At 31.6% G+C, this 15,913-nt stretch overlaps 1 protein-coding gene across 9 annotated transcripts in view; it reads left to right on the forward strand.

Moving 5' to 3' along the window:
* Positions 1 to 15,913, forward strand: part of mybpc2b (myosin binding protein Cb) — a 360,595-nt gene that overhangs the window by 331,601 nt on the left and 13,081 nt on the right. For all 9 annotated transcript variants that reach the window (XM_087308605.1, NM_001013511.2, XM_087308606.1 and 6 more), the window contains 14 exon segments: positions 122 to 246; positions 581 to 686; positions 1,152 to 1,321; positions 3,123 to 3,288; positions 3,555 to 3,661; positions 3,744 to 3,773; positions 5,497 to 5,639; positions 5,835 to 5,994; positions 8,045 to 8,149; positions 11,174 to 11,362; positions 11,869 to 12,003; positions 13,090 to 13,257; positions 13,339 to 13,427; positions 13,799 to 13,994. In XM_087308605.1, the coding sequence (XP_087164731.1) occupies positions 122 to 246; positions 581 to 686; positions 1,152 to 1,321; positions 3,123 to 3,288; positions 3,555 to 3,661; positions 3,744 to 3,773; positions 5,497 to 5,639; positions 5,835 to 5,994; positions 8,045 to 8,149; positions 11,174 to 11,362; positions 11,869 to 12,003; positions 13,090 to 13,257; positions 13,339 to 13,427; positions 13,799 to 13,994 (1,889 nt within the window).

The following is a 15,913-nucleotide window of genomic DNA, read 5'->3' on the forward strand; positions in this document are numbered from 1 at the left end:
AGCTGTTGGGGGTGTGGTTAAGTGTGTTAGCCACGTGGTTCATGTGACTTTAATATTGTAAGAAGGCATCCATCAGATATTTCTATGATTTACTCTGTCTTCTCTGTGTAATATATGACAGGTACATCATGGAGGCCGATGGAAACATTCGAACCCTGACAATCAACAAATGCAGTCTGGCAGATGATGCTGCGTATGAATGCGTGGTCGGGACTGATAAATGCTTCACTGAAGTTTTTGTTAAAGGTGTGTGCAAATTAATTAACATTTATTTCCTTTTAAACTGACCTTTTCTTTCCCATCAAAACTCAGCTTATCTGTAGAGGTGTCACCTAACTCCACCACTTAAACCATTCACTAACTATTTACAACCTAAAACAAACCCAAATCTTTCAAAGCAAAAGATTGATCATGTCTTTTTTAAGTGAATTAGTATCAAATTCATTCTAAAGCTTTATAGTTTCTCACAATAAACCTAAAGTTAACTGTAAAACTCATCTGATGGTTCTGACATTATTGTTTTGTTATTATGTTGTTTAATATATTGTTTAATTGACCATATTTAATTTGTGCATTGCAGAACCACCAATCACCATCACTAAACTTCTGGATGATTATCATGTCGTGGTTGGAGAACGAGTGGAGTTTGAGATTGAAGTGTCTGAGGAGGGAGCTCACGTCATTTGGTAAACAATTTACAAACATAACATTTTATTTATTACCATTTTATAAATAGATATGTATAACCATTTTAAGGTCAATATTATAAGCCCCTTTAAGCAATATTTGTTTTGGATTGTCTACAGAACAAACCATTGTTATTCCATGACTTGCCTAATTAACCTAGTTAAGCCCTTAAATGTCACTTTAAGCTGTATTGAAGTGTATTGAAGAATATTTAGTCAAACAATATTTACTGTCATCATGACAAAGATAAAATAAATCAGTTATTAGAAATTAGTTATTAAAACTATTATGATTAGGAATATGTTGAAAAAATCTTCTTTAGATTGAAGAGAAAGTGGGGAAAATATACAGGGGAGTAATAATTCAGGAGGGCTGATAATTCTGACTTAAACTGTATTGTCAAGTCTATAAGGTAAGTATATTTTCAATTAAGTATATTGTCAAGATTGTATGTGTGTTTTTAGGCTGTTTGAGGATCAGCAGCTGTCTCGAGAAGACAAAGATTCAAAGTATCGTTTTAAAAAGGATGGAAAGCGCCACTGTCTCATTATTCAAGAAGCGACTTTGGAAGACAACGGCATGTTCTACGTATACACCAACGGAGGCCAATCGAAAGGAGAGCTGATTGTTGAAGGTAACATCTGATCCACTAAAAGATTTTATGGGATAGTTCATGCAGAAATTAAAATTTTGTCATCATTTACTCACTCTTCACTTTTATGAATTTCTTTCTACTGTTAAACACAAAAGAAGATAGTTTGAAGAATGTTGTTTATTGACTTTCCATAATATTAGTTTTTGCTAGAGTGAAAGTCAATGGCTACAGGTTTTCAGTTTCTTTAAAACATCATCTTTCATACTTGTACAAATATGCAATTTGTATTTCCAATTTTTTTATGTTTGTAGAAGGCTTTTTAATTGATTAGTCAAATCTAGACAAAAAAAGAAAAAAATATATATATATTAATGTAAAAAAGTGTGATGTATTATAACTTTTGTTGCATATCTGTCTGTTTGAATAGTTTTATTGTATTTATTACATTTGTATTTTTCTAAATAGTTTTTGTCATGACGATAGCTAATGAAGCTAACATAACAATAAATAAAAGATACGAAAACAAAACAAAATACAATATGATACAGTATACGATATGAAACGAAACAATGCGATATGATATGAAGCGAAACAAAAATATACAACATGATACGACACGATATATGACTTGAAACTAAACAATACGATACTATATGAAATGAAACAAAACAAAATGATATGGTATGATACAATATGATACGATATATAATATGAGATTAAATAAAGTTATATGATATAAAATGAAACAAAACCATACGATACGATATGAAATTGACCGAAACAAAATGATATGGTACAATACGATATGGTATGATATATAATATGATATTAAATGAAGTTATATGATATGAAATTAAACGAAACAATACGATACGATATGAAATTGAACGAAACAAAATGATATGGTACAATACGATATGGTACCATACATAATATTATATGAAACTCAATTATATGATATGAAATGAAACTAAACAATACGATACAATATGAAGTTGAATGAAAAAAAATGATATGTTACGATACGATATGGTACAATATATAGTATAATATAAAACGAAACTATATGATATGAAATGAAACTAAACAATACGATACAATATGATATGAAATTAAACTAAATAAAATTATATGGGTCAATTTGATATGATATGATATATAATATGAAATGAAACGATATGATATGACATGAAACGAAACAAAACGACACAATATGATATGACATATAATATATGAAAAGAAACAATATGATATGAAGCAAAACGATACGGTACGATACGATATATAATATGATATGTTGTCATATTTGATATGAAAACGATGCAATATGATATGAAACAAAACGATACAGTGTGATGCGATATGATATTTGATATATGATATGATGTGATATACGATATGAAACAAAACAATACAATATGATATGATAACAAAACTAAACGATATGACATATAATATATAATATGATATGAAACAAAACGATATGATAAGATACGAAATGAAACGAAACTAAATGATATGGTACAATATGATATGATACGATATGGCATATGATATGATATAAAACAAAACGAAATGACTCGATACAATGGAACGAAACAGTACAGTATCATACGCTACATAGTAAATACTATGTATGATATGGTGTGTTGTGATATATGATGTGAAATGAAACGATATGAAATGAAACAATACGATATGAAAAAAATGATACGATAGGATAGGAAATGAAACGATTCTTAACATCTGATCTCTCTATTCGACCATTGTTTATTTATGTAACCACAGAGTTTGCAGCCTGAAATTGAAAACTTTTCTTTGTTGTCCAATTTGTTTTTAGAGAAGGAACTGGAAGTGTTACAAAGTATCGCCGATCTTACGGTCAAATCGGCAGAGCAAGCTATGTTCAAGTGTGAAGTGTCTGATGAGAAAGTGACAGGCAAATGGTTTAAGGATGGAGTGGAAGTTCTTCCTAGTGATCGCATCAAGATTTCTCACATCGGCAGGTCAGCATTGCTCCTAGATTAGCTTCACTTGAAAACAAATCTAAACTTGTCTAAACTTTAATGTTCGTTTAATGATTGCACAGAAAGTTAGAGCTCTTTTTAATAACCCTTGTTTGCAACTTTTGTCAGTATACTGATAAAACCCATATGGCATGATTAAAGCTTAGCAATTACTTCAACAAGAAAATCTAATACCTAAAAGCCTACTTCACCACCTGTGTGTTTATACGCTAATAATTTTGTTTGAAATGCGTGTTTCCTTTCAGAATTCATCGTTTAACCATTGACGACGTGAAGCCGGGGGATGCTGGAGATTACACATTTGTGCCGGATGGTTATGCGCTCTCAATCTCTGCTAAACTCAACTTCCTGGGTAAAACTCTGTAGTAAGCAAAACTACCTCAGATTTGGTGATGTTCAATGTCTAAATAATCAGATCTTCATTCTTATTCCAGAAATCAAGATTGACTACGTTCCCAGACAAGGTAGGACATTTACACATACATTTTCTTGCTGTAGATTTTATTTATTTTTTGATTAATTAATTCCGTAGTTTTCTTTTTCACCTGCGTATAGTTTTTTATTGTTTCCATATAGTTGTTTTGTCTTGATTGTTTTCATAGTGTTTTTTTATTTATTTAGTGTTTATTTTATTGCTTCTCTATAGTTGTTTATCACTTCCATATATATTTTTTTATTTGCTTCCGTATACATTTTTTTCGATGGCATCCATATAGGTTTTTTTATTGCTTTCGTAGTGTTTTTATATTATTGATTCTGCTCACATTCTTGGATGGTTTTCTTATAGTTTTTTATTTCGTCATAGAAGTATTTTCTTTGTTTTTTATGGCTTCTGTATAGTTTTTAAATAGTTGTTTTTACTGATTGCGTTCATAGTGTTTCTTTATGGCTGTAATATTCTGTAGAGGTGTTTTATATCTTCTGTTGACATTTATTGTTGCTTTGCTAAAGTTTTTTTTTATTATTTGCTTTATATAGGTTGATTTGCTTCTCATGTAGTTTTTTATGGCTTCTGTATAGTTTTTTTTTTACAAATTCCACTTTTTATTTTTTTTTTATTGCTTCATTTTACATTTTTTAAAGCTTTTCTTATAGGGTTTTCTAATCGCTTCATTTAGTTTTTTCTTAAATGCTTTTATAGTGTTTTTATGGCTTCTGTATAGTTTTTTTTTTTTACAAATTTCGTATAGTTTTTTTTTAATATTGCTTTCATTTACATTTTTGATGCTTTTCTTATAGGGTTTTTTAATTGCTTCATATAGTTTTTCTTAAATTCTTTCATAGTGTTTTTCAGGGTTTTTGTATAATTTTTTATTACTTCCGTTTCGTTTTTATTTTTATTGTTTATTGTATCATCTGTTTCATATTTCTGAGGGTTTCCTTGTAGTTTTTTTTATTGCTTCATCTATTTTGTTTTCTTTTTTTTCTTGAGTGTTTTCATAGTTTTTTTATTTGTTGTCGATTTTTGTAAACTTTAGTATTATTTGCGTATAGTTTTTTATTGCTTCCACATGGTTGTTTTTTGCTATAAGTGTTTGTTTATTTGTTTGTTGTTTTTTGCTTCCATATAGTTGTTGTTTTTATTGCTATCAAAGTGTTTTTTGTTTGTTTGTTTTTGTTGGCTTCTGAATAGTTTTTATTGCTTCGGTATAGTTTTGTTAAACTGCTTTTGTAGTGATATTTTTGTTTCATGGCTTCAGTTTGTTTGATTGTTTGTTTGTTTGTTTGTTTGTTTAATGGCTTCCGTATACTTTTTACTGCTTTTGAATAGTTTTTTTCATTACGTTTACATTTTTTATGCTTTCCATGTAATTTTTTTTTTTTTTGCTTCAAATTGTTTTATTTTTTTATTGTTTCCATTAAATTTTTTTTGATGTTTTTTATGCTTTCTTACAGTTTTTTATTGCTTTCATAGAGGTCTTTTTTCATGATTGCTTTTGTGGTGTTTTTATTGCTTCTTATAGTTTTTTCATTGCTTCCATAAAAGTTATTTTGTTGTTGACCATTTTTGCAGTTAAATGTTATTGATAAGTTCCTAATGCAGCACTTGGGTAATTGTAAGCAGAGATGTGTTATTGTTAACAATTAGTCTCATTTCAATATTTTAGAACATCTTTGTATAAAAAAATTAATGAAATGATAATTTAATACATTCTCATTTTGGTGTCTTGAAATTGTCTTTTTAAGATCCTCCCAAAATCCATTTGGATGTTTCTGGTAACATGGTTTCCCAAAACACCATCATTGTTGTTGCTGGAAACAAGCTGCGTCTGGATGTGGAGATCACTGGAGAACCTGCTCCCACCGTCTGCTGGATGAGGGATGATAAGGTACAGACATTCAACAATAAGGAAAGACAGCTATACATGTCATTATCTAGCCAAGGTATTTATCTCAGATTTGGCATTGTGGGTAATGTAGAATCTGCAAGAACAAAAATACCTACTGTGAAATATTACTGTTAAAGTTTATTCTGAAAGCCCATACTAGTGAATGGCGCTCAATCTAAGCGATGTGCCTTACAGCCGGTGACAGACTCAGAGGGCCGAGTGCGTGTGGAAAACAAGAAAGACCTGAGCTGCTTCATCATTGAAGGAGCAGAGCGAGAAGATGAAGGCAACTACACCATCACCGTCACCAACCCGGCCGGAGAAGACAAAGCCAACCTGTTCATCAAAATCGTAGGTGAGTATCCTGCAGCAGATCAGATAAATCAATCACATCTGCTATGACTGAATGTCTGAATTATAATGCAATGCTAGCCTTTATCATTGTGAAATAATGTGATTTCTTAAAGGTCCCATGAAATAAAAATAAAGTTTTTTTTAGATATTAGTATTGTTGGTTTTTAGGATATCTATGAGGTAGTGCACACCAACATTTGTGTTTAGAAGATATCAATTTGATATAAACATGTAAGGCTTATAGTTTGTCACTTCTGCCCAAATGGATCAACGGTTTTATGCACATCACCTCATACTTCAGTTTCTCAGCAAAACTTCTGACCAATCAAATGCTCTCTAGTGTCTGGCATGCCCCACCCCTTTTCATTTGATGCGCTTAAGCTCAATCACTCTCACTGGCTGATAAACCAAAATGCTAATGGCTGTTTTAAAAAAAGGGAAGAAGCTACTATGTCCTGCCTCCTCCATGTTTTAGTAACGTCAAACATCGAATCAAAATGCACATTACAAAACAATTCACGGGACCTTTAATCATTCTGTGACATAAAACCGAAGTCAAAGGCAGAAAGCAGTTTTATCAAATACTCCCTACTTATTATGTTATGAGGTGAATTCAGATGGAAGATTAGTTGACGATAAATTAAGTAGTATTTGCTGTTATGTTTTTCTTCTGGAAAGTTTTATTTCTTTTAGTTTGCCCAGATGATAAAAAAAAAAAAAAAAAAAAAAATATATATATATATATATATATATATATATATATATATATATATATATATATATATATATATATATATATATATATATATATATATATATATATATATATAAAATAAGCAAATCAAACACGTGTATATAATAAGAAAATCAAACACGGAGAGTCTAAAACTCCTTTTTATTAGGAACTACTTTCTTCATTCATTCACATCTGCAGACATAGAAACAGCAGAAGCTGTTACTAATTCACCAACGTCACTTTAGAGCCAGTGTTTGAATGATTCTCTAGCGTAATGTCTAAAGTGATGACAAAACAGGGGATTTTGCTCACACTTTACGATTATAAGCCTGAACGTGACATGAAATGCTTTCCATCTACAGAGATATCTTTTTACAATGTTACAGTCTACAGTATATCTCTATTGCAATTGGGATATCACAATTATTAACCCCTAAAAAGCAACCCAATCACTACGAGACTGCTGTTGTGTTTGTGTTAAGAAAAAGCGCTAAACACATGCGGACTTCGCTTATTTCAATCTGCTAACAAAACATACATTCCTGATATGTGAACTAATCGGTAAAAATACAGCACTACAACATACAAAAGTGAGAGATCATCTAAAGCCTGATTTATACTTCTGCGTCAAGTGACCGGCGTAACCCATGGCGCATGCAACGTGCGTGGCTGTGCATTTATACTTCTGCGCGCTGTCTCTGTCGGTCTGCATTAACACTTCCGAAACGCTAGTTGGCAGTGAGGTGTAAATGTTCCTCTGTGTCGAGTTTCTTCGTTGCTTTTTTGCTTTTCCTGAACACTTCCGGGATGTACAAGTGACTCAAACTCGCTCATTTTGAGGCAGGAACCGGCGGACGTGCAACAACTTTAACTATGAGGTAATCACAAAACAAAACTTACCATCCGGAGCTCCTTCACGGGACTCCACACTTGTAAACAATCGCTACATTGGGTTCGCGCCATTCGCGTGGCTCTCGGTCCCGCCCTGACTCGTCAGCGCTACCAAGCCGACCAATCACAGAGCTTGCACTACGCGTTGTTGCGACGTGTAGTTATTTTTTTAGAGAGGTGCACGTCAGTGACGGCGATGGCCACGGCGAAGGGCTATGTGTCAGCGCCGTAGCATACGCCGGTGTTTGATGCAGAAGTATAAATCAGCCTTAACCTGCCAACATGTCTCTGAAAATCAGAGTTCGGGGGTGAAAAACACTGTTGTGAACCGGGATAGGGTGCAACAGGTTTTGGGCGGCCGCTGCGATTGGCTACTCAAACCCATGCTGCTGCAGATATTTTTAAACTCTTTGTTCATTTGCAGATGTTCCTGATCCTCCTGAAAACGTGAAGTGCACTGGAGTTGGAGAAGACACTGCTAATATCGTCTGGGATCCTCCAAAGTTTGATGGAGGAGCACCTTTAAAGGGTAAACAGGACTTCAAATGAACTGTGTTTTAAATGATTCAGTTTTAAAATGATGTCAAGCTAGTTTAATTTCACTGCAAGTACGCACACACTTAACTCAGGTCATAAAATACAGCCAGTGCATGCATGAGAATTATTTCTAAATTAATTCAATCACCAAAACTGCAAATTCTGTCATTCTTTACAGAAGATATTTTGAAGAATGCTGCAAACCTGTAACCATTGACTTCCGTAGTATTTGTTTTTCCTACTATGCAAGTCAATGGTTACCAATTTTCATCATTCTTCAAAATATCTTCTTGTGAATTCAGCTGGAGAAAGAAAGTTTAGAACCACTTGAGGGTGAGTAAATAGTGAGTAAATGTTCGTTTTTGGGTGAACTATCACTTTAAATAATTAACACAGTTAAAGTTATTTATCTGAGACGTGGAAGGTTTTAAGTTTAACTCTTTTTATTGACAATTCTCAATCAGAGAGGTTTTACAAGTGAGGGAAAGAAACACCATAATACATTATTTTCACAATGTTGAGGAAAGAAATACTGAGTGGTAATTAAACACGTTCCTTACTCTCTTAACCATATTGAGATGAAAATTAAGTAAGTAAACAACAACAACAACAAAGAAACAAGCAAGCCAAACAATTAAAAAAACATACATACACATATAATAATAATAATAATAATAATAATAATAATAATAATAATAATAAATTAACAAATGACATCTAAGTTGGTCATTACCGTTAAATGTAAACTATCACGCAATTTCTTTTCCTAATACTCTCTTAGATAAGTTTGTGTCATTCAAAAGCAAGAGAGAAAAAGGAGAAGGAAAAAGACAGCAACAGACAGGGTTAAATATGCAAGACGGGATACATAGAGAGCTAGCGGGCAGCCCACTGAAGCTAAGCAGGGCTGTGCTCGGTCAGTACCTGGATGGGAGACCACATGGGAAAGCTAGGTTGCTGCCGGAGGTGGTCTTAGCAAAGGCCAGCAGGGGGCGCTCAACCTGTAGTCTGTGTGGGTCCTAATGCCCCAGTATAGTTATGGGGAAGCTAAACTGCTCAGTGAGCGCCGTCTTCAGGATGAGACGTTAAACCGAGGTCCTGACTCTCTGTGGTCATTACAAATCCCAGGATGTCATTTGAAAAGTGGTAGGGGTTTAACGCCGGCATCCTAGAAAATTTGCCCACTGGCCTCTGTCCACCATGGCCCCCTAACCCTCCCCATATCATAACTGTCTCCTCTCCACCAATCAGCTGGTGTGTGGTGTGCGGTCTGGTGCAAAATGGCTGCCGTTGTGTCATCCAGGTGGATGCTGCATGACATCTGATCACCAGTCTAATTTTATTTTGGACAAAGATGAAGATTCTGACATTATATTGAATGAGAAAATTGTTTTATATATGTTGGAGATAGCACCCTTGGAGATTTTTATTTCCAAAATCTGATCAATCTCTTGTTTAAGAGGTGTATGGGGGAAGTGAGGAAATGTATTTCTTATGAATTCACCAGTCGGCAAATACCTAGGGCTCTATTTTGACGGTCCATGCGCAGAGCGCAAAACGCAGGGCGCAAACGCTTTCAGGGCGTGTCAGGACGCGTTTTTGCTAATTTAAGGACGGGAAATCTGCCTTGTGCCGTGGCGCATGATCTAAAAGGGTTGAGTTTATTTTCTTAATGAGTTATAGGTGTGTTTTAAGAATAAACCAATTAGAGTCTCATCTCCCATTTCCTTTAAGAGCCAGCTGCGTCGCGCCAAGAGCGCATTCGCTATTTACAGGACGCAAAGTAAGTCTAAGTGAAAAAAATGAGCATTTCACAAGCAAACAGTTCACAGTTTTTTTTAACAGAAAACAGTTAAACAGAGCATCTACTGCGTGAGAATGAGAGATAATGGATCATTTTCACTTTCGCTCTTGGATAGAGAAACCTTTACGCACAGACATCAATTAGTCTATAAATAAATACTTTTGTTTGTTAAGCGCAAATATTTGTTTCAAAACTATTTCTAAATTCAGTTTTAATTTCCAGCAAACGAATAAATGAACAATAATAACAAAATGTGCTCAAAAACCTGAGTTATATCCTAAAACACATGCTGTGCCCCATATGGTCTAAAACCTGACAGGTGGACAAATCTAAGCTTGTTTTTAATAAAACAAATATAAATATGGATATAATAAATAATACTGCTAATAATAATAACATTATACAAAAGCAAATTGTTATGAATGAACTGAAAATCCTCCCGAAATGAAGAAGATATAAAAGCAGTGATTTTTCATATTTATGTAGGCTAGAAAATAATATGTTTTGTAATATTTTAATCCTTTATATTTATATCCTATATATTCTTATTATATCCTATATATATCCTTAATATTTACATTTTTTCATATGTAAAGATATTTGCCTATTGCTCTCTTGTGTGTATTAAGCAGTGTGTAAGCGAGGCACAACTCTGCGCTGGAGTTTAGACCGGGTTAGTTTTGGTCTAATGAAAAATCTATTATAGTTTCTCAAAATAGCAACGCGCCAGCGGTCCGCCTCAGAACGCCTTCCTTTTTAGACCAGAACGCCTATGGGCGCACAAATGAGCGCTAATGCATTTGCTATTTAAACAGCGCAGCGCAACGCCTCAAAACGACTCTTGCGCCAAGCTGAAACTACCAAAAGACTACTGCGCTGCGCCTTGCGCCACACTGCGCCGGGTGTATGATAGGGCGTCTAAAGAAGTGAGTTTTTGGGAGCCTGAATTTTTCTAAGAGATAGGAAAAGGTTACACAAGTGTTCTCATAAAAAAAAAGATCATTATTATTTAAAATTCGTCCTCTAAAACATAATACAAATGCTCCATGAATGTTTTTTTTAATGGAATACATTTTTTTAATGCTCCAGCTAAGGAGACACGAAAATAAAACGAATAAAGTTTAGACGTACTCTATTGTGAAATAATGAGGAAAAATGTTGATTGCATTATGTGAATGAGAAAGTTGAATCAGTTCTGCTTGTGTTTTCCAGGCTATCTGATGGAGAGGAAGAAGAAAGGATCATCTAGATGGACGAAACTGAACTTTGACGTCTACGAGAGCACCACATACGAGGCCAAGCGCATGATTGAGGGCATCTTGTATGAAATGAGGGTGTTTGCTGTCAACGGCATCGGCATTTCAGCTCCCAGCCTCAACTCGAAACCGTTCATGCCGATTGGTGAGAACACTGGACTGTTTCTTTATTTAACACATTTATAAGCTTGGTTTCCATCCACCTGTTCGCAGTGTGGGTAGAGTATCCATAATCTGTACTGTAGGATAAGTACAAGTATTGGAGAGATATTATATACTTGTGAATTGCTTTATGGTATGTTGATCTCTGTTCTGTCCACTTTTGGTGTTGAGAATTCAACTCTACAATTTAACAACGTGACTTTTATTGACATTTTAGTAGTTTGAAATGATATAATGTATAAGAAATAAGCCTGCAAAATAACAGGAAATGTGCTGGCAGTTTATTAAAGGTTTTTGTAGCGTAATATATAACACCAACCCAGACAATATAGCACTGCAAACTATTACAAATGTCCATAAAAGTCACTTTTTCAAACTTGTCAAGGTTAAAAGTTGTTGGAAGAAAGATCAAGATCGCATAATGCACTTCGAAAGCATAAATAAACAAGGGAAAATAAAAACATGAATCATATATTCTGTATTTGTCAGCCCCTACCAGCGAGCCCACAAAGCTGACGGTGGATGATGTGACGGACACCACGTGCTCTCTGAAGTGGCTCGCTCCTGAGAAGATCGGCGCTGGAGGTCTGGACGGATACATCATTGAGTTCTGCAAGGAAGGAGGTGAGTCTGTCAGATTACATTTATTCTAGACCTAAAATCAACACTTCATAGAGGTTGTGCAAGAAGCATAGGGGATCCTGACCCCACTGTAAACTCCACAAAAAGAAAAAAATGAAAAAAAAGGCATTTTTAACATTTTTTTGTTGTATTATATATATATATATATATATATATATATATATGTATATATATATATATATATATATATATATATATATATATATATATATATATATATAATTTGTTTATTTCGTATATAGTATTTGTATTCTCTTAGTTAGGTAAATATATTTGTTATTTTTAAGATATTATATTTTTATATATTTATTTTTCTTATAATTATTCATAGGATAATAGTGCATTTTATTTTTGATTTAATTAAAATTGATTTATTTGAATTTATGATTTAATTATTACAGACAGCTGACACTTTGCTTTAATCCTACTATAATAATATCTTAATAATGAGATGGGTGAGTATAAGGCTTTAAAAAAATTATAATGATATAATGATAAACATACTGAAATCAAGTAAAATGTATTAAATATTTAAAAGAATATATTTCTTAAAAAAATAATATATATATATATATATATATATATATATATATATATATATATATATATATATATATATATATATATATATATATATATATTAATTTATATATTTTATTATTATTTATACAAATATTAATAAAGTAAAAATAATTTAATCAATTTTTCATTTGATTGATTTATGATTTAATTATTATTAATTATTTAATTAAGAGTTATTAATTATTTAAGTATTTGATACTATTTAGGTAAACAATTATTTATTTATTCACAAAAATATAAATACATTTAGCAAGATATCTTCACGTTTTATTTTTTATTTAATTGATGTATTTAAATGTATGATTTAATTATTGTAAACGTAAATATTTATGCAAATATAAACAATGACTTTAATCATTATTAATGTAATTATTTATGCAAAAATCAATAATTTAATTGTAATGTGAATATAAATAATGTACTTTTAATGTAATTTTAGATTGAATTACCATGAATAATTATTCCTGCACTGTGTCTGTGTGTCAGAGTCGGAGTGGCATCCCGCTAACACAGATCTGGTGGAGCGCCAGAGTTTCGTGGTCAGAAATCTTCCCACCGGAGAGAAGATGAACTTCCGTGTGGTTGCAGTGAACATCGCAGGCCGAAGCCCTCCTGCACTGCTGGGACAGCCGGTGACCGTCAGGGAGATCATGGGTGAGGAGGACAGAAGAGGCCTGGAATGGGTATATTATGTTTCACACTTAATTTTAAACTGATTTACTCCACCCGATTCAGAGCATCCAAAGATCCGTCTGCCTCGTGACCTCAGAACCAAGTACATCCGAAGAGTCGGAGAGAAAATCAACCTCGTCATCCCCTTCCAGGTATAGTGCATTAGAACCATTCATTCATTCATTTTCCTTCCGCATAATCCCTTATATATCAGGGGTCATGACTGTGGAATGAACCAACAACTATTGAAGTATATGTTTTCTGCAGCAGATGCCCTTCCAGCTGCAACCCAGCATTGGGAAACACCTATACATACTTTTTCACACACATACACTACGGCCAGTTTAGTTCATCAATTTCCCTATAACACATGTGCTTGGACTGTGAGGGAAACCAGAGCCCCTGGAGGAAACCCACGCCAACACGGGGAGAACATGCAAACTCCACACAGAAATGCCAATTGGCCCAACCGGTCCTCAAACCAGCAACCTTCATACAGTACAAACATGTGTTTTTTTTCCAGGGCAAACCTCGTCCTATTGCCACATGGCTGAAGGACGGCCAGCCAGTGGACGAGAAGAAAGTGGGCGTCAGGAACTCAAATGTGGACTCGATCCTCTTCATCCGTGCGGCTGAGAGAGATCATTCTGGAAAATACACACTTACACTGAAGATTGAAAACATGGAGGACTCGGCCACTATAGAAATCAGAATTGTAGGTAAGGAGAAACAGAAATTATAATGTATGTATGTAGGGTTTTATCCATCTTTTATTTATTTTATTTATTGTATTTGCAAATGTATATGCTAAATTATATATATAAATTAATTAGTTTGAGGGATTTTCTAAATATTTCATAATAATTAATATGTATAACAATTGTATATGGTGATTATTTAACAGATAATAAATATTTTTAATTATTTTATTTATTTGAGGGATTTCATATTAACTAATATGTATATTAAATGTATAATATTTGGATAATTTAACAGATAATAAATCGTTTTTAAATTAATTACTTTTTTATGTATTTGAGGGATTTCACATTAATTAATATGTATAATAAATGTATAATATTTTGATAATTTAACAGATAATGAAAAGTTTTTAAATGAATGAATGAATGAAATAATTAATTAATTCATTATTTATTTGATGGATTTCATATTAATTAATATGCAATATAAATGGATAATTTGATAATTTAACGGATAATAAAGTTTTTAAACCAATTAATAACTTAATTAATTCATTCATTTGTTTATTTGAAGGATTTCTTATTCATTATTATGTATAAAAAAATTTATAATATTTGGATAATTTAACAGATAATAAATTGTCTTTAAATTAATTAATTATTTAATTTATTTATTTAATTAAGGGATTTCATAATATTTAATATATGTAATAAATGTATAATTTTTGGATAATTTAAAAGATAATATATAGTTTTTTAATTAAGTTCTTTATTTATTTAAAAGAGTTCATATGAATTATGTATAATAAATGTATAATATTTTGATAATTTATCAGATAATAAATGTTTTTATTAAATAAATGTATTAATTAATTTCATATTAAAGAATGTGTATAATGATTGTAGGATATTTTGATAATTTAACAGATAATATATAGTTTTTAAATTACTTAAGTTGTTTATGTATTTTAAGGATTTCATATAAGTTAATATGTATAATAAATGTACAATATTTTAATAATTTAACAGACAGTACAAATGTTTTTAAATAATTAATTTATTCATTTATGAATTTCATATTAATTAATATGTAGAATAAATGTATAATATGTTGATAATTTAACAAATAATGAATGTTTTTAATTAAGTTATTTGTTTATTTTAGGGATTTCCTATTAATTCATAAGTATAATGATTGTATTAGATGTTAATAATTTAACAGATAATATATAGTTTATAAATCAATTAATTAATTAATTAATTTATTTAATCGATTTCATATCATTATCTATAATATATGTTTAATATTTTGGTCATTTAACAGTTAATAAATAGTTTTAATTAATGAATTTATTAATTTATTGTAGTTATATAAATATAAATTATTTAAAAATTATGTATTTATTTTAAATCTGGACTGAAGCAGTTTTAATTCACAATTCGCATCGTAAAAGCGCTATGGAAATGAAGATGAATTTAATTGAATAACATTTTTTGAGTCAAATGATTATTCAATTAATTTAATTGTGTAAATATATGAACTTGAAAAATATTAAAATGTTTACATTGTGCAGTTAATTAGTTCATGTAAATAAAAATCATTTCATTTTTAACTAATTGTGATTGATTTTAATTACATAATTAGTTATTAACTTTAATGGTAAGACTTTACAATAAAGCTTGTATTAGTTCATGTATTTACTAACACGATTAAGCAAAGAACAATACATTCATTATTCAGTGTACAGTATTTATTCACCTTTGTTAATGTGATTTAATAGAATTAAAGTTGTCTATTGTTTGTCCATGCTTATTCACAGGCCATTAACTACTGTTAAAAGCATGGATTTGTATTTTAATAATGCATTAGTAAATGCTGAACCACGACTAATAAATGCAGTACAAATGAAGTTCATTATTTTAACACATTAGCGAAT

The sequence above is a fragment of the Danio rerio genome, chromosome 24 (genome assembly GCF_052040795.2).
Source record: "Danio rerio strain M-AB ecotype USA chromosome 24, GRCz13ab, whole genome shotgun sequence".
NCBI classification, from domain to species: domain Eukaryota; kingdom Metazoa; phylum Chordata; class Actinopteri; order Cypriniformes; family Danionidae; genus Danio; species Danio rerio.